This window comes from Gadus macrocephalus, chromosome 3 (genome assembly GCF_031168955.1).
Source record: "Gadus macrocephalus chromosome 3, ASM3116895v1".
NCBI lineage: Eukaryota > Metazoa > Chordata > Actinopteri > Gadiformes > Gadidae > Gadus > Gadus macrocephalus.
In genome coordinates this window covers 3,301,597-3,328,316 of record NC_082384.1, presented here as the reverse complement: position 1 = coordinate 3,328,316, position 26,720 = coordinate 3,301,597, and the positions used below count along the sequence as shown (strand labels likewise).

Here is a 26,720-nt window from a genome sequence, read left to right as displayed (position 1 = left end):
ACCCAGGGGTGAGCGTTTAACTCCCTGAAGGAGGGTGCAGCCTCCCGGCCCCTGAGGAGCATCTGATTGGCTGCCAGACGGGCGGAGCCATGATGGCCGGTTGTCGGGCCCCTGAGAGCACGGGGGCCAGCAGGCCCTCGCTCTCTCCTCATCTCCGTCCTGCTCACCTCCTCCCTCCTCACCTCCTCCCTCCTCATCTCCTCCCTCCTCATCTCCTCCCTCCTCACCTCCTCCCTCCTCACCTCCTCCCTCCTCACCCCCTCCCTCCTCCCCATCTCACCTCCTCCCTCCCCTTCTCTCCCCACACTGGACTCCTTTTCTACCTCCTCATCCTGTAGATTTATTTCTCTGTTTGCTGTTCCTCTCCATTGTCCTTCCTTCCACGTCTCTTTTTACTTTCAGCCTGCCATCTCTTGTTCTACTTCTCTTTTCTATCACGTGGGCCCTTTAGCCCTCTCTCTTGTTCCCTGTTGCTTTCTTTCTTTTATTCTCTTTCTTTCTTTCATCTTTCGTTCTTTCTTTCTCTCTTTCCCCACTGTTTACCCTCCTCTCCGCTGGCTCCGTCCAGAGAGCTGTTGGTCACAGCGTGTCCCCGGCTTTGTGCTGCGCTGGGCATCCCGTCAAACTCCTGCTCCTGTGGGGGTTTTTGGGCCCAATTTCCTGTCTTGAGACGGTGGCACCTCTACGTGATCCCCCTCTGTTCTCCTTGCATCTCAGCCCCAACCTCCTCTTCTTCCACCTCCTCCTTCTCCTCCACCTCCTCCTCCTCCACCTCAATCCCACCTCCTCCTCCTCCTCCTCCACCTCAATCCCACCTCCTCCTCCACCTCCACCTCCTCCTCCTCCACTTCAATCCGACCTCCTCCTCCACCTCCTCCACCTCCTCCTCCTGCTCCACCTCCTCCTCCTCTTCGTCCTCCTCTTCGTCCTCCTACTCCTCCTCCTCCACCTCCTCCTCCTCCTCCTCTTCATCCTCCTCTTCATCCACCTCCTCCACCTCTTCCACCTTCTCCTCCTCCTCCTACTCTTCTTCCTCCTCCTCCTCCTCCTCCTCCTCCTCCTCCTCCTCCTCCTCCTCTTCCCACCCCACTCCCTTCTTCCTCCCCTAACTACTTCTGGCCTTTTTCAGCCCGGTGAAAGGAGCTCTGTGGCTTTTGTTTTTTCCCTGAAAAGGAAACGGGGGTCCCCCCATACCCCCCCCGCCCCCCTTGCGGGGGGACATAAATCAAGTGGGAACCACTGAGCTCTCAGTCGGGTAAAGGTCAGGAGGGGTCGACGGGCCGTTCAGGAGGCTTTCTCTGAGCCCGTCCAGAGCACCTCCTCTCTCTCTCTCCCTGTGGAGGGGGGAGGGGGTATTGGTGAGGCGCTGGAGTGTGTGTGTGAGTGTGTGTGTTTGTGTGTGTGAGTGTGTGAGTGTGTGTATGTGTGTGTGTGTGTGTGTGTGTGTGTGCGATTGTGTGCGTGTGTGTGTGTGTGTGTGTGTGTGTGTGTGTGTGTGTGTGTGTGTGTGTGTGTGTGTGTGGATGAGTGGGGGGGGGGGGGGGGGGGGGTCACGAAGGTGCCAGGTCAAAGGCCATGCATACCAGGATGACAAGCTTTCAAGAGTATACTTGAAGGGGACTGATGTGTATATGTGTGTGTGTGTCTGTGTGTGCAAATGCACTACAACTCTGCAAACAAGCCCAGCTCCCCCCACCCTGAAGTCAAACCTCCATTAGCAGGCCGAGCTCGGGGCAGGAGGCTCTGATATCAAGGTGCTGCAGGACCCTCTACCTCAGCCTTCCCTGAGCAACACGCTGTCTAAAGCTTAGACAGCATGCGGGCCTGCTTCCCCCCACGCAGAACCCTGACAGAACCCTAACCCCAACACAGAACCCTTACCCCAACACAGAACCTTAACAGAACACTAACCCCAACCCAGAACCCTAACAGAACCCTTACAGAGCCCGTACTCTAACATAACCCTAACCCCAACACATAACCCTAACAGAACCCTTATCCCAACCCAGAACCCTAACCCCAACACAGAACACTGCCAGAACGCTAACCCCAACACAGAACCCTAACCCCAACACAGAACCCTAACAGAACCCTTACAGAGCCCTAACTCTAACATAACCCTAACCCCAACACAGAACCTTAACACAACCCTAACCCAACACAGAACCCTAACCCCAACACAGAACCCTAACCCCAACACAGAATCTTAACAGAACCCTAACATAACCCTATCCCCAACACAGAACCCTAACATAACCCTGACCCTAACAGAGCCCTAACCACAGAAGCCTAACAGAGCCCTAACCCTAACAGAACCCTAACCCCAACACAGAACCCTAACCCCAACACAGAACCCTAACAGAGCCCTAACACCGATACAGGCTCATGGGGTTGCTGCAGGGTCTGTGGAGACGTGACGATGTGCTTCATGTAGATCACCAACGGGCTTTCAGAATAATATGAGCCATGGTTTTAGCAGTGATCTCTCACAGGGTGTTAGACCAGCACGGCTCTTAAAGACGCATTGTCATGTTCCACTGGACAAAATCTGACCTCCTCTTTACACTAAACTGTCTCGCCTCCCTGAATCAACATGTATGAATATAAAATAAAAAGTCTTAAAGAAGGCTTGAGGCTCCAACTGCTAGCAGAGGAGTCTGCTTTTGGCTGATTGATGTCCATCACCAAGGCGATAAGCACCCTCTTCACATGAATGCACAGAGGATGCAGCCCAGTATTGAGATGTGTGTGTGTGTTCACCAGGGGTCTTGGGTTTGAGTGTGGCCGGGACCGCAGGCAGCATTAGATGAACGCTGAGCTGGAGATGTTTTGATTTGAGTTCATGTGAAAGGAAAACTGGCTTTGTTCTGTGGAAATAATTTGCTGCGCGCAGAAACCACTTCTAACCCTCACACGTCATTCTGCTCTTCTTCAGGTTCATCAACGCCCGACGCAGGATCGTTCAGCCCATGATCGACCAGTCCAACAGAGCAGGCACGTTCTGCTGATATAAGTTTGTTTATTGATTCCGATGTATTAATTTATTAGGATTTTGATCTAATAGTGGGGCACTACGTTGCCGGTGAATGACCACGATACTTAAAAAACGACCAGATTTAGGTTTTACTATTTGCTGCCTTCCCTTCGACTTTGTGCTTTCGAATCCCAATGCTTTAGTGTTTTTTGAATAAATAAGCCCGGCCCCTTCCCCTGGCCAACCTGTTACATTTGGTGCTCCCTGGACCAGGGGCTTAGCCCCCCACAGTGAATGGGCCCTGAAGCCCCAGAGATTAGCCCCGGACAAAGAGGCTAATCGCTCCGACCGGCCACTCCATTTAACATTTGAACCTGGGATTAAAACAAATAGAAGCGGGCAGGAACCCAGATGAAAACACAGGCGCTGGCCCGCTCTCAGAGCCATTAACCCTGGACCCACTTTAAATGGTGGACCTGTGAACAGTGGCTTGGGACGGGGCCTGCTCCACAAAACACTCAAGGTTGGACCGTGTGCCCATAAGTACCACGATGTAAGGGTCAGTGGCCCGGTATCGGCCAATAGGAAGAACCGGCGTACATACAGATGATCCAACGTCCTTCACACGCATGTATGAGACATGGCCTCGTTATACTGGAGAGGTGACAGCCCTCAGCAACATGTCAGACGTTCACTTATCGTGAGCAACATGTCATCATTTGATTAGAATGCTGAGTTTAAAAGAGATGTTATTGAATTGAAGTCTAATGTAGGCAGAGGTGTTCCTCAATGTGTCATAATGAGACCAGTCCTCGGGTTACCTCATCTAAATAAACCCTGTACAGAATAAGGTCTCCAGGTCTAAGTTGTGCAACGGGCTGCGCCACATAGAGCACTTATGGAGGTCGAAATAGAACCAAACCAAAGTAGGCTATTACTGGACAGTTGAATGGCGAGAGAGGTTGAGCGAGAGTGAGAGAGAGAGAGAGGGAGGGAGAGTGAGTGAGAGAGAGAGTTTGAAAGAGAGAGAGAGTGGGAGAGAGAGAGAGAGAGAAAGAGAGAGAGGGGTAAAGGGAGATTGTGAGAGAGAGAGACAGAGAGAGAGAGAGAGAGAGAGAGAGTGTGCGGGAGATGGAGAGAGAGAGAGAGAGAGAGAGGTAGAGCGAGAGAGAGAGATGGTAATTAAAAGTCGTGACGGGAGACAGTAATCATGGTTTCCATGCGTGTATGTGCGCGTGTATGTGTGTGTGTCTGTATGTGTGTGTGTGTGTATGTGTGTGTGTGTGTGTGTGTGTGCGTGTGTGTGTGTGTGTGTGTGTGTGCGTGTGTGTGTGTGTATGTGTTGCGTGCATCTCCACAGTGAGCCATGGCGGCCCCTATACTCCAGATGGTCAGCCAATGGGAGGCTTCGTCATGGACGGCCAGACACACATGGGAATCAGGCCACCTGGTAGGAAGTGGATTGCGTAAAAACACACCCACAAAAATACATATGTACGCATATGTGCCTACACACACAAAGACACACACACACACACACACACACACACACACACACACACACACACACACACACACACAGCATGTCCAAAAGAGGAGTGACACGCAAACACACACACACACACACACACACACACACACACACACACACACACACACACACACACACACACACACAGTCACACACACACACACACACACACACACACACACACACACACACACACACACACACACACACACACACATACAGAGTCCAAAAGAGAAGTGACACACACACACACACGCACCCACACACCCACACACAGACACACAGAGTCCAAAAGAGAAATGACACATGCACACGCTCACACTTGTTCTATTTGCGTGCCCCCCTGTTGGGAGGTGACCTGAGGTTGTCTCTGTGTTGGAGCCGCGGGCCAGACGATTCTCAGACCCTCAGACGTCCTGTAATGGTTATCAACCACAGCGTTATCACACGGGTACACACACAACATGGAAGGAACTACTAGTTCACTGAAAACACAACTAGAACAAAGTTTGATTCAGGTCTCTGTGGGTATGAGACAGTAACGTGTGTGTGTCTGTGTGTGTGTGTGTGTGTGTGTGTGTGTGTGTGTGTGTGTGTGTCCCTGCAGGAACCCTAGGAGGCATGGGCATGGGCATGGAGGGACAGTGGCACTACATGTGAAGCCCTGGCTAGGGGCCCCTCTGTAAGTAGCACTCTAACACACAACCACACACTGCACTACACGGGGCGCTCGCTAGGGGTCTCTGTATGACATCAGTATAATTATTGAAACTAGAGTTTTCCCGTCCCGTGCTCAACCTCTACTTGTAATTAAAGCAATAGCATCAATGTGGAAACCCCAGTCGATAATGTGACAAATTTGAGAGCGCATAATATAATAATATTTTTGCCTATAATGTTACAGCGTATAACATTCTTAAAAGCAGTGCCAACATTAAAATATTTTTTAACCATTCAGCAAACAAAAGGCAACAGGCTGATTATCATTTAGGGGGCCACTCAATGACATGCAGAGATCATCATCAACACGCCAACTGAAGTGGTGTGAGAAATACCGACCTGCTATTCCTCATTCACATATAAGGTAATTTACATTTCCTAAGGAGAAAATACTACCTCAGTATTATTCAGGAGATTTTCAGGGTACAAATGTCAGGATATATTCACACATACGGCCCATCAGGAGAATATCAGGACTTAAACGTGTGTCTGAAAGCAGCTTGTGTGTGAGCATTTGATTACATTATAAAATTGGTCAATTTATGGTAACAGGGGTAATTGTTCAATGGAAAGTGTGGTATACTATGCATGCAAATCAATTATTGAATAGCTTATCTAGCTATCTCTTCCAATGTCCTGGCCAAGACAAGCAGCAGTAACCTACAGTCGAACATAGCATACAGACAAAACATAAGAAAAATATAAAAAAACTAAAACAGTCCGCAGGGGGGGAAGGGGGATATCAATATTGCAAGACATTTCGGGAGGCTCAAGGAGGACAGTACTATTAAGTTTGAGCAACAAAGTGTAAAGACATTTCGGGAGGCTAAATGAGGAGAGTAATATTACATTTGAGCAACAAAGTCTAGTCTTGTGGTGGACTCTATAGACATAATTCATCATACTGTGTTATTGACATGTTTTCGTTGTGTTATAGGGACACTGTCATATTATGGTGTTTTCCCAACAAGTAAACATAGTATTTGAGTTCCAGAAAACATGTTTTTGAAGCTGTTTGCTGGAAATAGCTTTTAGGAAAAAAAATCTTGCCTACTGCTATTCCCCTCTGTTTCAGTCCCTTCAGAATGCACTGTTTCTGGTATCTGTAGCTTTAATGCAAATGAGCTGCTTCCCATTGACCAATGAGCTGTCAGACTGAACCACAGAATCGAGGAGAAGGGATTGTTGCCATTTGTGGACTCCTGGATAATAATATATTAATATTAATATTATATATTGGTATTTATATAAAATTATATCTAATATCACGGCCAGAAGCTATGTATGCCTCGGATGATATTATGAATTATCATAAAGACTGTGTCTGAAGTTTCTGGCACTTCCACAACAAGTAAAGACTCATAGTGGGGGATATCTCGGCAATGGCTGAGAGGAATTGGGGGAATGGAACTTTGGCCTTGACTCTCTGAAGTCCATGCGACACGGAAGAGAAAGAGAGATTGCACTCCGGGAGCTGAGCTGCCGGACTTGCCGCCGTCCTCCCCGCGCCGGAGCTGCCGGACTGCTACCGGACCTGCCAGCTTCGGCGGCCGTTCAGCTCCCTTTTAAAATAAACTTTTCTTATCGTAGACTCACGGTATTTCGATTTGCTAGACCTTTTCTCACAAATGCTATCCATAAATCCTTCCGGGTCATGGCTCATTCACACAGTCTGGACACGACTGTTCCTCCCTAACGATTGAAACGACTGTTTCTCCCAAATGATTGACACGACTGTTTCTCCCTAACGATTGACGCAACTTTCTCACTAACCAGTGGTGAAACATCGCCACGCTACCACCATTTTATAGACAGGCTAGGCCTGTAGGCACGACAAACTGAGCAGACAACGCTTCCATAGTGAAAACAAACACCGCCCCCCAAAAAGAAACATGCTGAGAAAAAAAAACTACACCCCTGTCCCTTACGATTGACACGACTTTTTGTCCTTAAAGGGACTCTCACCTTTGTTGCATTTGAGAATTACAGCACATTCAAATCATCCCGCATTCCTCCAATGCCCCACCCCCTAAGCGTTATTTTTTAGTGTACAAAACTAAGCGTTATTTTTTAGAGTACTGTAACGACCTCGCCGGTGACATAATGATGTCGAGTCATTAGTAGTTGAAGGTAGTTTTAATGAACCAAAACCAGGTCACTGAAACCCGTAACATTATAACCAACGGCAGAAAACCTACACAAAACAAACCCCGGCAACCCCCAACACGGTCTCACTCGCGTGCAGGCCCCCACCCTCCTGTTCTTCCAAGGCCCTCCCCCAGCTGACCTAATGATTCGCCCCCACGCTGATTGACAAGAAGAACATTACAATACATGCACACTGAACAACTGGCATAACGGACAACGAAATATAATGTAACACATAACACACAAAGTATTCAACTGTCCCAGGGTCGCTACAGTACAAAAGTTCTAGACTCCCATGGGTTATGTTTAGACTCCCATGGGTTATGTTTAGACTCCCAGGGGTCATAATATCTACCATCCTGGAGCTCCAGAGTAGCGGGACAACGTCGCGTCTGAGTCCGAAATGGGTCCCGTAATCGAACTGAGTATGGCGGTTGGTTGCCAACGGTCTGGAGGTCTTCCTGGAGCTCCAGAGTAGCGGGACAACTTCGCGTCTGAGTCCGAAACGGGTCCCCTAATCGGACTGAATGGTGCAGTTTCAGTATGCCATGGACCACTTTGGTCTGCCATCGTCAGTCGCTACGGTCGCTACTCGCTACTGTCTGCCGTGGAATCAAAACAAACCCTCTAGTTGAGGACGCGCCTTGATGACGCGGGCCCGAATGCGCCACAAGAAGCAGACGGAAAACCTTATATATCCATGCAGCAAACAGACAGGTCTGTCGGCCAATAAGGTCATTCGGTCCGAAGAATTTTATTGGTTGAAGTTTTCACTAAATATTATAAGAGTAAAATAATTGTTTGTTTTTACTCCTGGTGGGTCTGTCTTGCATATTAGAGTGTTATTACCTTATTAATACCAATTTAACCTTATCCAAAAAAAGTGTAAAAATGCAACAAAGGTAAGAGTCCCTTTAACGATGGACACAACTGTTTCTCCCTAACGATTGACATCAAACTTTTGTAAGCGTGCAAGACCTACCCCCAGAGACAGACTGGCACAACTGCGATTGTGACACTGATAAACCAATCAGGCTTCACTTTCCATACAAGGATATCTTTCCCTGAGTCTCCATAGGTCTACGCTACATCCATCGTTTTCTTTTCCAACGTCCTAAAATGGCGTCCCTGTCCCTTCCTTCAGAATCACTCCAGCTGTGACAGAATGTTGCTGACTGAAACACTGGCTGGGGCATGCTGGGTTCATAGTAATACGATATAATAGCGTCACAATTATTCTAACTCTTATTCCTCCATAATACTGCAGAGTTCACGGATAACAAACAGCCTCATCAAGGCTTCCCAGTGGTCTACCTCCTACCTCACAGGCATGAAGCAGAACAGGCCAGCGTGGCATGAAATATTACCCAACCGAGGGACCAGCTTCCCCAAACATGGTTGGGAGAAGCAACCGTGTATTTATTTAGTGTGATGACGGAGATGCCAGTACACCACAACACCACACCACCATAAGCTGTACATGTGTTGTGTACTTGTACACGTCCTATCACCACATAGAAAAAAAAGGTTGAGTGTGAACCTCAAGTACAATACCAGCTATGTATATGCTGAATTAAGGCCAAAGTATACTACTCAGACTCCGTAATCCGTAATCCGACTCCGTAACCACGGAGTTCTCCGTCGTGATGTCGGATACGCAATGCAATTCGCCGCCCGATCGATCTTATATGTTGACTATAAACCATGTAAATAGTTTTTACATGGTAAAAACTATTAAACTTCCAAAGCTTTACAAATCTTATTTGGTGTTTCATTGGTCCTTAATGTGCAAAGTAAACAATGTTCAAAGTAAATAAGGTGCAAAGTCAAACCGGAGAAGTGATTCCGGAAATGATTTTGTTAGAGGACCAATCACAGCCCTTGCCGTCTCCGTTGCATCGACGGATAGTTAAAAAATATTGATGCGCACGTAAGCTACGGAGAGGGTCTCTGACAGGCTCTCCGGCTACGGAGAGAGCTCTCCGTCTCTATGTACTGCACTTTACGGAGGACTATATACCGGCCTTAAGAGATCTAAAGCGAAGCTACATCCCAAAGATTGGTTGCACACATTGGCAGACACTAAAGAAAGCTTGTCTAAATGTCATGTGCATGGACGTTTTTATTTATTTATTACACATTTTATTCCCCTGCTGGCCACACGTTGACGTTACGGCCCTGATGGATGCTGCGGATCCAGAGGTCAATTAAAGCTAAGAGGTGCTTTCTATATTATCTCACTTCCTGTTGATTAAATTGATCATAAGCGAAAGAGCAGGGGGTGGGGGAGGATAATGATTGGCTCTCTCGCTCTCGCTCTCGCTCTCGCTCTCGCTCTCTCTCTCTCTCTCTCTCTCTCTCTCTCTCTCTCTCTCTCTCTCTCTCTCTCTCTCTCTCTCTCTCTCTCTCTCTCTCTCTCTCTCTCTCTCTCCTCATCTGATTATGGGGTTGTTACTCCGTATGTAATTTTCATTAAGCCCGGGCATACTTAGCGCAATTAATCAGATGCTTTCTCCACTTCTCCAGTCAGGACCCCCGCCTCCCGGCTGGGAACAGACCAAAGACCACTCCGGTTAAGGGGGGGTGGCCGGCTGGGAACAGACCAAAGACCACTCCGGTTAAGGGGGGGTGGGGGCTGATTTACCCTCAAGGATTTCTGTCTTTAATGTTCTGGGCCCGGCGGGTCAATTGAAGACCATTATAGGACCCCCCCCCCCCCCCCACCCCTGAACACACTCCCTCAGGCCCTTGGTAATTAAGAGTCTTGCCTCTTGGGAAACAATCCACCTGTCAGTTGGGCTGTGCCATCCCGAGCCAGCCAGCCATGTGCCCCCCTATCCCCGACACACCCTCCCCCCCAACCCTGACACACACACACATACCTTGAGCTTTTGGGTTCCTGGGCGTCTGGAAGCAGACGTAGATTTGGAACAGCCCCTCCCTGCCAGCAGGCCACGCTGTACTTAGAGCTGCTGTTGGATCCTTTCTCACCCACAACTCCCACCTCCTTGTGTGTCTTCCTGCAGTAGTGGGGTGACCTTCATATTTGATATAAAGTTCCCCCTCACTCAACTCTTTCTTTGTAAAGGGGGGGGGGGGGTCTACAGCGTGGGTCTGGCCTCAGGGAGTCACTCTTACTGTCCCCTAGAGGGGTCTCTCCACACAGTGTCCGGGGTTCATTCAGACCAAGTGGTCTGTTGAGACCCAGTGGGGTCTCAATCATTTTCTCATGTCAAATGTACACATGTGACAGCAGAGACAGGATTAGCAGAGACAGTCCATACATGTCTTTTTGTTTCACTTGGATGATTTGGAGGAAACGTGCTGGCCATACAGGGAATCTACTGCTACTGTTGACAGCTGAAATACACGCTGCATTGCTGTTATTAGGAGTGCCTTGCTCTAGGGTGGTGGGGGAGGCTGGTCTGAAGGATTTGATCTGCTGGGAGGGGTAGAGGTGACTGGTATAGGGTGACCCACTGAGCACTGGTCCATTATCACCATGCGGGAGTGGAACTGGTCAGTGACCAACGGGTCAGGGGGCGGACGGGGCAGGTTGGGGGTCGGGGGGAGGTTGTTAGGGTTGTACACGCCGAACTGCGGCTCAGAACAAGCTGCCTTTTTGTACTGCAAATCTATTGGTTGAAATTGCGACAGTCCCCTTCCCCATTGGATAAGGACGGAGTGGCTGTGGTCTCCACGGAGTCTCCAGCCCTGCTGCCTCACTCTGACTCTTGTGTTTGTCTCTGCAGGGACTCAGGACTACACGCAAGGCCCGGCCTGGACATCCTGTCATCCCCTCCCCCTCAGAGCCCCTCTCTCCCGGCAGGCTGGTCCAGAGAGCAACCAGCCCCCCCCCAATGGACACCCTGCCCTAGCCTTGCCTTGGCTCGCTGTCAGCAGAGCTGACATCAAACGCCTCCTGAAACCAGGGTTCCCCCCATGGCATTTGAAGTGTGGGGGACCATTGTTTTCCAAACACCTGCTCCTGACCTCTCCCTCCGTCTCCTACGTGAAGACCCCTGGCCCACACTGAGGGAGGACGGCGAAAACCAAAACGTAAAGAGGAAGCACGTTGTAGATGAGCATGTAGAGAGGGTGCTGGAGATTGGGGGGGGGGGGGGGGGGGGGGTTGTTTAACTAGCCCGGTAACTTGTGTTGACAAGCAGCTCAGCTGATGTCTGTATGCTTTCCAAGGAAGGGGCTTATCAAGGAGACCAGCATGTCTCCACCCTTTTGTGGAGAGGATGACTCTGATGGATCCAGCTCTTTGGGGAAAAATGGACAAGGAAGAGCTGCCAAGTGGTGGGCTCCTCGCTGTAGCTCCATGGTCTCCCTGGACCTAGACAAGAAGAGACACTTTTTCCACAGGCTCTGGGGTGGCCTTTTGCATATGATGCTGTTTTCAAACAAGGATTTGGTCTTGTTTGATGTTTCACACTGTGTGTGTCTTTTTCGTAGACTTTTATCTTCACTTGATGTCTATGAATCTCGTTACACCTAAAATGATAATAAATATATTAAAAAAAACGTTTGTTTGGTTCTTCAAAGTGTACGAATTGAAAGAAGTTATTCTGCTCCATATTGCATAACACCTAAACAAAAACCCTTTAAGGCTAGCCTGTAGGGTTAGGGGATATGATGTTCACACATATCACTGGACTATGTGTATAGAAGGAGATGTGTGTATCATATACTTAAAGCCAGACGGCCTCTTCACATCCCCGTAAATTAATTCTGAATTCACTTCATTAGCTTATGACATAAAACTTTGTGGTTTGGCAAAACTTATGATCGGTAGGCCTAATAGCCATCCACAAAGTGAGTCTAGTGTGCGAGCATTATAGGTTAAACTGTGGTAGAACAAAATAATTATATATGTATTTACAGAGAGAGAGAGAGAGAGAGAGAGAGAGAGAGAGAGAGAGAGAGAGAGAGAGAGAGAGAGATCAATATGCCTAGCCTTCTCTATCAAGGATTGAAAATTAGTAGAAAATGGAGGAGGCCATCGCCAGGTAATTGGTCACAGGCTTGCAGTTTATTGATGACAGCCGACCATAATAGCACCCAGTTGAAGATCACACAAAGCTCCATAGTACAGTGGCAAGCACCCAGTGGGTGCTGCAGTACAGTAAATCTTGGCAAAAGGATCCTCAAAAGAAACAGAGTAGCATCAGAAGGAATGGGAACACATTAGCTCTACAAACGCATTTTTAAGAAGTCAAAGAAAACAGAGGAGCTTTGCAGCTAAAAAGCTTCAGCTAAACACCTAAATGGAGAGATTAGTTCCCCCTCACGCTCCAGTTGGCGCCCTCAATAGACAAGCTCTCCAATCCCCTGGGAGCTTCCTAGATAGTCCTACTCCTCCTGTCCTCCACTCGGTCCATAGGCCTACTCCTCCTTCCCTCCACTTGGTTCATAGGTCTACTCCCCCTGTCCTCCACACCACTCGTCCATAGGCCTATCCTCCTGTCCTCCACTCGGTCCATAGGCCTACTCCTCCTGTCCTCCACTCGGTCCATAGGCCTACTCCTCCTGTCCTCCACTCGGTCCATAGGCCTACTCCTCCTGTCCACCACTCAGTCCATAGGCCTACTGCTCCTGTCCTCCACTCGGTCTACAGGCCTACTCCTGACTTACTCAATGCCAGCGACCACAAATACCTGCTTTATTTTCTTTAAAATTAATGCCTTATTTTGGACGCTGGAGAATTGGGAATTGTTTACTTTATCATTAGAGGCCAGAAGTTGAAACCAAACTACCCTGGCTGCAAACCTTGAACGTGTTCTCTGTTTAAACTAAGCATTCATTCTCGGGTTTAAAGGGACAAACGGGGGAAATCATTTCTCTAAAAAGTTCTCCACCCCGACTGCAGCATGAACCGTATTAAACTGGCCCGTTTCTCCGCCTGGAGGTGAAGTCTCGTGTGTGACTGCCCTCTCCAGGGGCTTAAATGAACTGCCTTGATCTCGGTTTGATATGCTGATGAAATGGGCCGCTTAGAGTCTCCACGTCGCGCTTAAAACTTAAAAGGCTGAAAATTGAAAACACATATATGATATATAAAATTGCGCGGAGTGACTTTATGGGATCATGGCTTGTCAAACCCTAAACCCTGCACGGATCGACAGTTTTATGTATGTGAAATGACGGGCGCCTTAAAGGTGACATATTATGCTATTTTCACAACAAGTAAACATAGCATTTGAGTTTCCAAAAACATGTTTTTGAAGCTGTTTGCTTGAAATAACTTTTAGGAAAAAAAATCTCGCCTACCGCTATTCTGTCTGTTTCAGTCCCTTTCAGAATGCGCTGTTTCAGGGGGGTGTAGCTTCAATGCAAATGAGCTACCATCCATTGCATTTGGACACGCCCTTCTAACAAACTGTTACCATGGTTACGGAGAGAGTGTACCGTAGCATGTGAAATTAGCGGACATGGCAGCTTCAGCCATATATGTTCGAACCTGAATCGGAGGAGAGGAGGCTCCTGCAGATCCTCAGACTCCAAGAATTCAGCAGGATACTTCTGAATGGTTAGTGTCGTGGAAATATCAATCATAACTATAAATATACAATCACATACAAATTATATTAACCTTGTTTATATAATTATTACATTCGAAGGAACTGTATTCATTCTCCCTGTGTCTTAAAACAAATCCCTTCCTCTCTTAACTGAGAGAGGTTAAGTTAATTCGTATTCAAGTTCCCACTGGAGCCAGTAAGTCTGGTTTTGTGACCAGGCCAATCGACTGACTTCTTTGTTGTGTAAACTATTTACAGCCATGTCTTACAAACCTGCAGACATGTCCAATATCCACCCATTGTATTACAAATTGACTTGGCCTTAGGTCACTCCCACTCCCTACCCACAATGGAAACGTTCCCTATAAGAATGTTGTTCACCTATTGTTTCATCGAATGTGTTCTTGGTAACTTTTGTATCCAGTACTTTCCCATGATCATGCCTTAAGATTAAATCAAATATTTCGCTGTCCGACGTGTCCGTGAGAGAACTTTCTCTTCATCAGTTAGTCAAAGAAAAACGTTCTATTTTTTATGGAACTTTTCAACGTCATTGTCTGAGTTTCCCGCATAAGTTAGACACTAGCTGCTGGCACTAGATATATAGAAGACATTAGGGTTGACGCGGTGTGGACATTTTCACACCGAGTAATACACTCGCGTCAACACCGGTATTACCGAGTATACACGGTAGGCCTATAAACTTTGAAACTAGGTCAACCGCCATCTTATCCGTCAACTCTCCTCTCAGTTTGTGACAGTGTCTGAATCGCTGTCTAATCAATACTTCATTCACTGCCTCTTCCGTGTTCATTAGAATATTATGAATAGTCTGCGTTGGGTTCAGATGCTTGAATCAGACGATTGCAGGGACAATCACAGGGACAGACCCTGTGATTCAGTATGCATAAGGTGCTCTTGGAAAATATGTGACATAGTAGTAGTGCAAACGAAATAAAAAGAAGTATGTTTATATAGTAAGCCTATTGAATTTACACTAGTTATAACTATATTTTTCTTCTATTTTACAAAACGTGAAATTATGTCAACCAGAATGCCTAGTGCTACTGGACATTCACCTCAGGCTAGGAAAATGTGGCCATCTAGAGCACGCACCAATCTCAGACGTGGGAGCTATTATTGGTTGCAAATACTGGTATGCCAGGTTTATTTACTTAGCATTATACATGCATGATTTATTTGTATTTGTTTGTATAGGTGCACATGTGGAAATTGTGCCACAATGCAGTCAGAGCCAGAGAACGTATGCTGTCAGGTGCCTCAGGTAACATTAGCAGCTACCTAACCCTTACCTACACTTATGTTTGCAGTGCATGATTTCTGATAACATGCCATTGCAGATACTCACCTTATGTTATCCATAATAGGTTACAAGACGGCAGGAACAGCTGGATGAAAGGCCTCCCTGTATGATAGACCATCCAGGTGTAGAACCGGTTTGTCTAAATGTGTTCTCGCTGCAGAACGCATTCAACATTTACAGAGCTGACGACGGTCCTTTGCGACTACGGGGGATAGTGCAGTGAGTTTTACCTAAACTCATTGTACATAAAACATTGTACAGATACAATAAACATTTATTGAACGCAGTCATGAATATTTGTGCATTTAAATACAGTATAAATGAAGAATTCACTGAATTCAATGAGAAAATGTGAACAGAGATGTTGACATTGTAGAACCTGTTGACTAACAATGTTACATTTTCTCAGTCGTTACAGGTATTTAGCCTATAGAAATTTTGTGAGCTGGTGCTGGGGCTTCCTTGGGCGGAAGATATGGGTTGTTATCCCATCATGCGTTGTTCTTCGTATACACCGGGAGTTTCCTGACGCCCATGGAAGATAAGGAGGCTTCAAACCACCCTCCCTTGATTGAATCTGGAGACGTAGCTGGCGATGACCTCCTCCTTGTCTGGATGCTCATATTCTGAAGACAGTTCCGGCAGGATGTTTATCTTCAGAATCTCTGCTCTGTACGATGCTGGGTCGACAAAGACCTTCTCCATGATCATGTGTGTCCATCAAATCATTCACATACTCTGTGCAACACACACAAAAGGGAATCACTAGTTACTAGATTATTCAACAACTGTTCATGCATTGACATTTTGCACTTTGAATATTTGGTATATTTTCAGGTATTTATGTGCATTTATTTGTTTATTTTATTGTGTTGGAGTTTGTCTCATGTACTTTGTCTCATGTTCAATATAAATGTTTATTTTCTGAGTAAAATTAAAAGTTGACACTTACGGAATGTCGCCTCAGTCTTCAGTGGTTTGGCTCTGCACTCTCCCTTCCTGGCCATAGGAAAGGTCAGTCTGAACATAAGATCCCCTGATGACGTAGTGGCTTGTCCTCAATCAAAATGCTCATTGTAATGCAGTGCAGCCAGGTAGAGTCTATGACGTTAAAAAGAAAAATCAAACATGGAAATAATTGCAAGAAATGGGAAAATGTTCACAACAAGTAATCTCAGCCTAATTTACCTGCACAGCATTCCTAGAAATGGATAGACCACATTTTTAGGGGCGAACCGCAGGATCACGGCGTGGAATGCCTCCAAAGAGGACGTCTGGTGGTGGGGACTGAGCTTTGCTATATCCCTCAGTCAGGACTGTTTTCTTGGTCAGCGCCTTCTCCAGCTTGTAGAATGCAGGAGTTGCTGAAAGACAAAAATATCATACATTATATCCTACTTGTTGGTAAGTATCCTAATTATTGGTTGTGCCAAAGTCCTTGAAGGACACAGTAGCCTAAACAGCTGTAACAAAAAGTATATATTTATGATAGCAGGGCATTCTTAGGAATAAAACATGACTGCACTGTTACAGTATAAACACTACCAACCTTCACTTCTGTAATGTGAACGAAGAGTCTTCAAAGAGAGTTGTGTGCCAACATGGTGTCTCTGAGGTGGCTCAGTATTGCAGCCAATATCCCTTGTAGCAGGTAACTCCGATGATGCATGATGCTCTGAGGCCTATCGGGAAAAAAAAGATGTCAACCTTATCTTGCATGTATAGCTCTGTGTCTGTATCAAGCATAACTATAATATACAAATTATATTCACTGTGTATATATAATTACTATTCACATTAAAAGGAATTGTATACATTCTCCATGTACCTTTAGATACCTCCCTTCCTCTCTCTGGATGGGAGCTTCGTTGGTATTTGAATTGCCATTGTAGCCACGAAATCTGATACTCAGGCCATCGAATGACTTCTTTGTTATGTAGATTCCGTTAACTGTCTTATAGTCTCAACGATGGTCACTCCAACCCAGTGGTGTAGTCTACGTGATACGCAGGTATAGGCCGTATGCCCACTAGGAACGCACCAGGATTTGCGTATACCCACTTAAAAATGTGCACGGATACGTATCAATCGTCTTGTGACAGATCTTTCACTTCTGTGTTTATTTTTCGCAAATACCGGTTGGGTATAACTGCAATAAAATACTTTAAGCAGGGGAAGTTATCTCCTACATTCACCATTCATAAAATCCCCCCTTCGCGCTCTGCCCTGTCTCTGTTACGAAGCGCGAAGCTGCCCCTGCATCTCTGCACGTTAGTTGGCGGGCCGAGCCCCTCCTTCTCGCGTGTGCATGCGTGCGTGCGTGCGCGTGCGCGCGTGTGTGTGTGTGTGTCCAGTCCTCCCATATTAATGTGTAAACCACATAATAAGTAGTCAACAGAAGACAATGTTTTAATCCCACTTTATATCTCCTTGTTACTTTTAGATGAGAACCCCTGGCCAGCCTTTCAGACTGGGTGTCAGGCTAGGGAATTTAAAAACAGGCACCCTTGGTTAGAGTGGAGGGGAAAAGAGTTAGGTAAATGTCAGCCAACATACAGTTGGTATACACAATTGAAATTCATAATGTTAATCACTATGCAAATGAGAGTATAGCTAATTCATGGTCATTTTTAAGGTGCAGTAATTTCACACTTTTACACTATTCAATTACTGTATGGTATGTTAGATAACAAAAGTAAGAGCTCAAATTAGAGCAATTGAAAAAGTGAAACATTAGTCTCCTGTCATCTCCTTCTCATGCACTGGTTAGCCATGGTTGTAAAGAGTTCATTAAATTATTTTGAGTAGATTTTGTCCTTGTTTAGCATGTGCTATTGCTACTATAGATATACAAAGGACAACTAGTCATTTTTGTGTTCTATTTGTTCATACTGTTATTAAAACTGATAAACCTATTCAGCTTTCCATGATTGTTGATAATCGTTATACTCTTAAATCAGTGGGTTGTAGACCCCTGCGTTGGTGAGTGTGGTGCGACACCCCATAAGCGCCACACACGTACACGTACACGTACACGTACCGGTGGGACGGGATTGTACGAGGCTGGGAGGGAATCATCACAGTATACCCACTACAATAAAATAGACTACACCACTGCTCCAACCCACATTGCAAACGTTTCCCTATAAAAATCTCGTTCACCCATTGTCTCACTGAATGTATCCTTGGTAGCTTTGCAGCATGTGCTCTCTCCCTAGCCTTTCATCGTTTTCAATGGAAAAACTCACGCCACAACACGCACAAGTTCATGCTAATCTACTAAAGAAACACACAGCTAATTATTTGTATACTTACATGTCCCTCGTCTGCAGGTATTCCATGCAAAGTTGGAAGGGACCCCTCGTAGAGATAAAGTTTCACAGCTAATCCTTCCGAGTACTGACCAAAGTTGGTGAAACAGTCAGTCGTAAAGTGGTTACAGCGCAGACCAAAAGGTTTTTGTCAACTGTTGGGACTTCGCCTTCAAGAATGAAATCAATCCACGTCGCTCTTTCGTCCTCTGGGACACAATGGAGGGATTTGTGGACGTCCATACAGCCAACAACAGAACACCTCTTGTGAATCCTCGACATGATGAATTCCAAACATGCAACACAATTGGCCGTATCTTTTTTATACTCTGATTGAAGGGGGGTGGGGAAGTGGGAGGTCATATTCAAATGAGCGCCCCTTCCTACGTAGGAACGGGCGCTGAAACGGACTCGCTCGTTTGGTAGCTTGAGGCGGCCTGCTTCCAGAAATTCGTATCTTACTCAAAAAATCATGTACAGACATTTTTCAAAGTTTGTATGCGTGTGGGAGCACCATATACCCACAACAACACCCCAAATCCCAGGAAAAGTGCTGTTTTCATAATATGTCCCCTACTAGTAGCATAATGTATCTTCATGCTACTTTGAGAAATGTAGCACATTTAAAGTGATATTGAAGTCGTTATTGATGTTGAGAGACATGATATGTTCACATTTGTATAAATAAAAAAACACGAAGACACACTTGTATGTATCATCAGACGAACAATGAATAATTATCTTCAAACAAAGCACTTCTTCAAAGTGCACAGAGAAATCTTTTTTTCCCTTTTATGTAAGTCCTAGGCCTATGTGAAAAGTATCTTACATGACAATTAATAATGTTTTGTATTGTTCTACTGACAAAGACTATTTAATGGCGAGTTTTAAATGGATTGATTTTGTATTTCAGCTTTTCGAAACGTGTCTCAGTGACTCAGTTCATCGTGTGGGTTTATGAAGGCAGGTCATGTTTGCGGGCCTCTAATCCCCATGCATCAGCGTTATTGACCGCATGGGCTGTGGACTGAGCTTGTGATTCCAAACGTTATTTCAGGGTCTGGCGTTCACATAATTGATATGTAGGCCTAGGCCTATCTGTCATAGCGTTATCTTCCTTTAAGAAAAAACATAATTTGAGATATACAATATACAATAGGCCTTAATATAATAAACATAATTTTAACACAATGCAAACAATTAAATTGCAAGATCACTGAGTTCTGCACATTTTGTCAGGCACAAATGCACACACACACACACACACACACACACACACACACACACACACACACACACACACATGCGCAACCGCACGCACAGACAGACAATTCAAAAAGAGATTGATGAAGGTCTGGAGCTGGTCGTCTGAGGAGCAGCGCCTGGTTTGTGGGTTCTGGTCGTCCGTGCTGGGGGACCCTGATTGGTGGGTTCTGTTCGTCCACGTTGGGGGCCCTGGTTGGTAGGGTCTGGTGGTCCGCGCTGGGGAGCCCTGGTTGGTGGGTTCTGGTCCTCCGCGCTGGGAAGCCCTGGTTCCTCAGGTCTGCTGGCCTCTGCTTCCACTGCTGTCAATAATTCTAGGTGGGAAAATTAATTACTTTGAATTTCTACATGTTCAAACCCTATTGAATTCAAATGATCAATTAAGACGTTAACATATCATGGTGTAATGCTTGCCACTATCCCCGATCACTATCACCTCCACACAGGCCCCGAATGGACAGATAGTTCAAGGGTTTTAATGTGTGGGTTCAGAAAACAAACCTCAAGATGGACTGGATTTTAATTCACCGATGTCTAACCAGGCAAGTGCTTAAGAACACATTTTATTTAAGAACCTTTACTGATTTCGGTGATCAAATGTCCACCTTGAATGTTTGTTTGCAGAATGTTCTACTGCTGAAGTCAGACCAAGTACAGGATCTGTCCCGGGAACTTTGAGCAGAAACTGGTGAGCAGAACGGTTGTAGGCAGCAGACGTAGCAAGTACAGGTGACAGGTAGAGGGGAGGGCCCTTGAGCATGGTTTGAAGATAGATAACCATGAGGCTGTGAACAGGACACAGTTGTGTTGGGATTGTCTTGCAAACAGAGCAGTGTCTTGTTTTGAAAGCAGCTTTATAGCAGAGCGGATAGCAGTTTGACAGTGAGCCTCAAGCTTTGCCGGTGTGTGGTTGCATGCCGACGTATACCTAATGTCCCCACAGTCATGGGATGAATGCTCATCCCAGTGACTGAAGGGGGAGCGCATCCTCTACAAGAAGCCATTTGGATTGGACTGTTGATATGGTGTGGGAAGGACAGAACAGTCAGATACCCAAGTACTGATATTCAGTGAGCTGGTCTTGGATTGCCCCGTCCAGGGGGTTGATGTTTCGGGCTGGAAGAGGCACAAACCTCTTGCGACCACGCCACGTTAACTTGGTCTTGGCTATCCTGAATTACAGGATATCGTCTAGATAGCGTCTGTCTCTTTTCAAACACTAAGATCTGCTCTTGATCTGAGTGTTTATTGCAGGGTTCAGAGGGAAGGTTGGGGAGCATGTTCCTCGTCACCGTTGACTCATCGACCACGCGACTTCAGCTCCAAGTTAGAATGGCGTAGCGCCATCAGTGTCTCCTCCTGGCGGACTAGTAGACAGTATTACCGTGAACAAGACAGCGACCTGTTGGCTGCCCTGCATGGTACGTTCACATCGCTAGGGTGACCGTGGCCCAGTGGTTACGGAGCCTAAACGTCATATTTTCTGTAGTATTTTTGTAAGAGCTTAGAGTGGTGGGGGTTGTTAGAAAGGAGCCACACAAGAACATTCATTCGACCGACGGATGGAAAGGAGAGTTCCCCTTTGGGGGCATTGACCCCTTGCTATATGAGCAGGGCGCCCAGCTCAGGTCAAAGGGTTCCATAAACAAAGGTTGATTCTCATGTAGACATGCACACAGCCAGAGCTGGCTATGCAGTCATACAGAACCACATTCCAGCAGAACGTTCATCTGTCGTCACCTGTCACCCGCTCCCTGCAGGCTTCATGCCTCAACATCAATATGGCTGCTTTGCAAATACAGGAGAAGGACGAGAAAAAAGGAAACTGCAACTGCTTTTGCTCGGTCTTGATTAACTTGTGTGTGTGTGTGTGTGCCTACGCGTATGTGTGTACTATTTGTTGAAGGCAGGAATGAAAACACATGAAAGCTGGTGAATGTATTGGCTCTGGTTCAACATTTGCGGTAGGATTTATATCCTTGATTCCTGTTATGCTCAGTGATTGCACTATAGCAGACTATGGAGTGGTCCTGTCACAAACGCAAGCGCTCTCCTGCTCACACAGAACCTGGGGAGAAGAAAACAAGGCGAGGTAAAGGAATCTTAGATTGAATGGCCGTCCCGGTACCCATACCTCATTGGCTCTTTGAAATACGGCCATCCATCCAGCCTTTGTTTACCTAGCCGCTACACCGCCATATCCTTCCCTTCCTGTCTTAATGACGCGGCGCCACATGCTCTGTGACACATGGAGAGAGGTGGGCTCATCAGGCTAATGGAGACTGAAAGCACTTGCGGCCCCTTTCCCTCCAGCCTCAGCCCAATTAGCCTGCCCATTGGCTGCACAGCCCTCCCATTTTTCAGATATAGGGTCTGTGAATGAAACTGAGTGAAATAACTCCCTGTGTTCCCACTCACAGGAGATAGAGCTGCACACCGACGGGGAAGTGTGCTTGGGATCCACGGTTCATATCTGTGCTAAAAACGTTAATTTTCTCACTTACGTCTGTATATCTGCTTCTATTTGCGCCTAGCATCAAGGCGCAAATAGGAGAGTCTTCTTTAATAGTGCACTTTGAGCGTGTCAACAACGCTCAGACGGACCAGCAGGTGGCTCTGATGGGGGGACGGAAAGCGCTCATGTAATGCCTTATTAACTGGAAGGCATGGTTTTGCACAGATGTACTTTTGATCGCTGGTTGGCTGTAGAGCGCCGCCGTGTCTCCGCACCACTTCCTATCCAGCCCCCGCCCCCCAGGCCTGGCATCCAGGCACATCACCCCGATTGAAGGATGTTTAGACACACAGAATAATTTGTCTTCTGATATGTTGCCACTAGGGGTGTAACGGTACACAAAAATCTCGGTTCGGTACGTACCTCGGTTTTGAGGTCACGGTTCGGTTCATTTTCGGTACTTTAATTACATTATTTTAATATGATAGGTTGTGATCTAAAGTGGGCCGGTCTGAGGCATGAAACTCCAGGGCTGAAAATGAGGCCCACTCCGGCCCTGCACAGATCTCTCTTAGTGTCTGCATAGCCTCCTAGTGGCGTTACAAGATAACACAGATCACTCTCTTCATTAGTGTCTAAAGCACCTCCTAGTGGCATTACAAGATAACACAGATCTCAATCTTCATTAGTGTCCACAGCGCCTCCTAGTGGCGTTACAAGATAACACTTGAGATAATTCCTTAAAGAGGACCTATTATACTACTTTTCTGGTCTTAATTTCTTATTAATGACTCCTATAGCGCAACCTGACACGAATCACAGCACAAAAAACGATGTAGATTTCCGGGAAACTCTTCCTCTCATCTGGGCGCTTTCAGCATTCTCTGCCAACGCTCGGTTTCGTCCTTCTCTGCCCCCTCGCCCCCCTCCTGCCAACCCAACTCCGTTGTGATTGGTTACCTTCCTTAAAGCGCGCGCGGGCAGATTTGACCAGGCATATGGGGGCGTGGCAGGAGTGCCTCTACGTAGATGATTTCCCGGAAATGTGAACAAGTGAATCGCAAACGTTGTCCCGAGTGTTTAGCGCTCTGCACAGCCACCCCAGACTGTCAGCAGGGAATACGTCGAAATGCATGTACGTCATTATTTGACACTTTAGTATGGTTAAACATGACTATCAATCATTATAACAACGTTTATAGGTCATAAAAGTCGAAAAAGCATAAGAGGTCCCCTTTAAACGGCTACAAACATGTAACAAATTCAACAAATTTCATCATCAGTTAATTGTGGATACTTAGAAACAAAATAATTAGTTACTAGGTCCACACCTCTTTTTAGGGCTAAAAATGAATTGGAAACTAAATCAACTTAATAAAAGATCAGTGGATGAGGACTTCTACAAGATGAGTGCCTGCTTAATTAAAAGGGACATATTATGAAAACAGCACTTTTCCTGGGATTTGGGGTGTTGTTGTGGGTACATGGTGCTCCCACACGCATACAAACTTTGAAAAAAGTCTGTACATGATTTTTTCAGTGAGATACGCATTTCTGGAAGCAGCCCGCCTCCAGCTATCAAACGAGCGAGTCAGTTTCGGCGCCCCCTCCTACGTAGGAAGGGGGCACATTTGAATATTACCTCCCACTTCCCCACTCCCCTCCAATCAGAGCATCGCTAAGATTTTGTGGACCAGCGGACGAGCAGCTCCGGCGGGGTGAACTCTGCGCTAGTCCTGCAGCTAAGCTCCGGGAGTGCAATCCCTTTCTCTGGTGCCGAGCTCACCCCGCCGGAACTGCCGCCGGAAGTCGGGAGGAGGAGACATGGAGTAGAAAGGGTACTCTCGGAGCTGAGCTGCCGAGCTACCCCGGCCGGAGCTGCTCGTCCGCCCGAGGTGCTAGTCCACTGGAGCTGCCACCTAGCTTCGGCCCCAGTTCAGCTCCCGGAGTACCCCGCCGGAGCTGCCGGACTGCGGCCGGATGGCTTTGACTGCGGACGGACTATAGTCCAGCAGCTCCGGCGCGGGGAGCTCGGAGACAGTCCGGCAGCTCAGCTCCCGGACTGCAATCCCTTTCTTCTCCATGTCGCAGTTCATGGACTTCAGAGAGTCAATGCCAAAGTTCCTTCCCCCCAATTCTTCTCAACCATGGCCGAGATATCCCCCACTACAAGTGTTACTTGTGGAAGTACCAGAGACGTCAGACCGTCAGACAGTCTTTATTATTCATAATATCATCCGAGGCGCACATAGCTTTTGGCCGTGATATTAGATATATTATATAAATACCTGTATATAATATTATTATGTTAGAGCTCCAGGAGTCAGCAAACGGCAACAATCCCTTCTCCTCCATGCTGTGGTACAGTTTGACAGCTCATTGGTCAATGGGCAGCAGCTCATTTGCATCAATGCTACAGACACCAGAAACAGCGCATTCTGAAGGGAGTGAAACAGAGGGGAATAGCGGTAAACAATATTTTTTTCCTAAAAGCTATTTCCAGCAAACAGCTTCAAAAACATTTTTTCTGGAACTCAAATACTATGTTTACTTGTTGGGAAAACACTATAATATGTCTCCTTTAAGACTTGTTACTTTGAGTCCACCATGTGAGACATCTGGCCAACTGAAGCTGCAGTTGACTTTTCCTCAAGTGGTTTTCATACGGATGACTTTAACATTTACCAACCTCACTTTCATCTCAGATATTTTACTCAAGTATGACTTTGTAGTACTTTATACACCACTGGTTTCGAGTGTAATAATCTTCCTACACCTCTCTATAAGGAGCCTTATTCTGAGTATGTTCTTGTTGTTGGTACCCAGCCTGCTGTCCCTGTTTCTCAGCTGAGGGACCCCACAACCTCGGTCACACAAGAACAGGCTGTTCTTTCAGCAGGCCTTCAGAGGAAAGAACTATGGACAACTTCAATAGAGGGAAAAACATTTTCTACACTATTAGTCAGTGAATGCGATTTGCAGCCGAGACCACAGGAATTTATTTAAGAAGACAACAACATATATATATAAAAAATAACCAGTGCTTTAATGGAAATGTTATGGAATTCTCGATTGTGATGGAGAAGGGGGGAAGGGGGGGCGGGGGGTTGGGGTTCAAAGTGACAAAGACAAAGTATGTGTAATTCAGAACAGCCAGAGACTGACCTGCCTGCCAAATGGAAGGCATTTGTTTTATTCTGATTTATTTGATCACGCTTTTCTTCTTTCGCTCTGTCTCTGTCGCTCTGTCTTCCCAGTCTTACCCCTCTTTATTATATTGCTGCGGTGGTCGTTCTTCATCTTCTACTTACTCCACAGATTGCCCATGGAGCCTGACAAAACGGTGGACAGCCTTTACTTATGGAGTCGAAGAAGAACAGAGTTGCACGAAGACATGACGTCATGTGCTACATATGTCAGTGTCTTTGCCTCCTAAATCACATGGGGGCGCTGAATGCCCCCCCCCCCCCCCCCCCCCCAAACACACATACATACACGCACATACACACACCCGATGGCTGCTCTGGAAAAGAGCAATTGACGGCCACATGGTGGTAATGGTCTCAGTGTGACAGTTTGTTTGCATTACAGAGAGATCCTTATGCTATGATGATGATGTCTATAAAACTCCCCATATTTCCATGGCCCAACACATCCTTAAGTGAGTGCAAACGACTTCAGTTATTTAGTCCGTGATTTGATGCTCAGAGGCTCCGTCAGATCTTTATCCAGCCAAGATGTCCCATACAGAAACAAACGTTTGTCGTGGTTCGGGGTATAGTAAGGGTAGGGTGTGTGTGTGTGAGTGTTGGTTTTTGGGTTTGGGCTTTGCCACTAACAAGGCCATTGTAATGTGAGATGGTGTGTGTGGCTTGGGTTTTTTACAAAAGCAGAGCAGGTTTTGGTGAGGCAACCCCCGTCAATATGCTTAATATATTGAGTAATATTCATGTTAAAGTCGTGCCGTCGTTTATTTACTTTTCGCTAAATTCGAATATAATAATACTGCGCCCTTTTTGAAAAATTAGCTGCACTTCGTTCATGGAAGTAAGTGAGAGTTAACCTGTTGGTAATAATTATTATTATATTGAGTAAAATTCATGTTAAAGCTGTGCTGTGGTTTATTTAGTGTCATCCGTAATCGCCAATGTGATGCTACAGCAACATGATTTAGCAAAACTGTCATGCCTTTTTTATCATCTAACTTTTAAGGAATCAATTGTTTTTAGATGTGTTTCTAATATTATGTTTTACCTTCATGGTTCAGGGACTTCCACCACAGGCATATGGGAATGACTGTGGGATCTTCATGATTATGGTATACTCAGGCGCAGACTTAAAATGTACTGAACAGATATAACAACGCGTGTGAACGTTGTCACCAACTACATTTTTCCATCACAGTACGCTTGGTACCTTGCCATTTGACTTCACTGTTCACTGTAGCATTAAATTAAATGAAAAAGG

The 26,720-nt window shown here is 46.3% G+C and overlaps 1 protein-coding gene and 2 long non-coding RNA genes across 3 annotated transcripts in view; 2 read left to right on the top strand and 1 right to left on the bottom strand.

Moving 5' to 3' along the window:
* The window catches only part of LOC132453315 (homeobox protein Meis1-like), a 36,470-nt gene extending 24,563 nt beyond the window's left edge, over nt 1–11,907 (top strand). The window contains exons 10-13 of the mRNA XM_060046154.1: nt 2,936–2,994; nt 4,335–4,424; nt 5,113–5,187; nt 11,126–11,907. Coding sequence (XP_059902137.1) covers nt 2,936–2,994; nt 4,335–4,424; nt 5,113–5,165 — 202 coding nt within the window. The 3' untranslated portion in view covers nt 5,166–5,187; nt 11,126–11,907. The remainder of the gene's footprint in view (nt 1–2,935; nt 2,995–4,334; nt 4,425–5,112; nt 5,188–11,125) is intronic.
* A 3,273-nt stretch (nt 11,908–15,180) lies between these two features.
* On the top strand, nt 15,181–16,180 carry LOC132453370 (uncharacterized). The gene is made up of 2 exons (XR_009524669.1): nt 15,181–15,443; nt 15,634–16,180. It is a non-coding gene; the product is annotated as an uncharacterized LOC132453370 (long non-coding RNA).
* A 238-nt stretch (nt 16,181–16,418) lies between these two features.
* On the bottom strand, nt 16,419–18,631 carry LOC132453392 (uncharacterized). The gene is made up of 3 exons (XR_009524691.1): nt 18,540–18,631; nt 16,774–16,906; nt 16,419–16,588 (listed from the first exon to the last, which is right to left on the bottom strand). It is a non-coding gene; the product is annotated as an uncharacterized LOC132453392 (long non-coding RNA).
* Nucleotides 18,632–26,720: the final 8,089 nt, after the last annotated feature.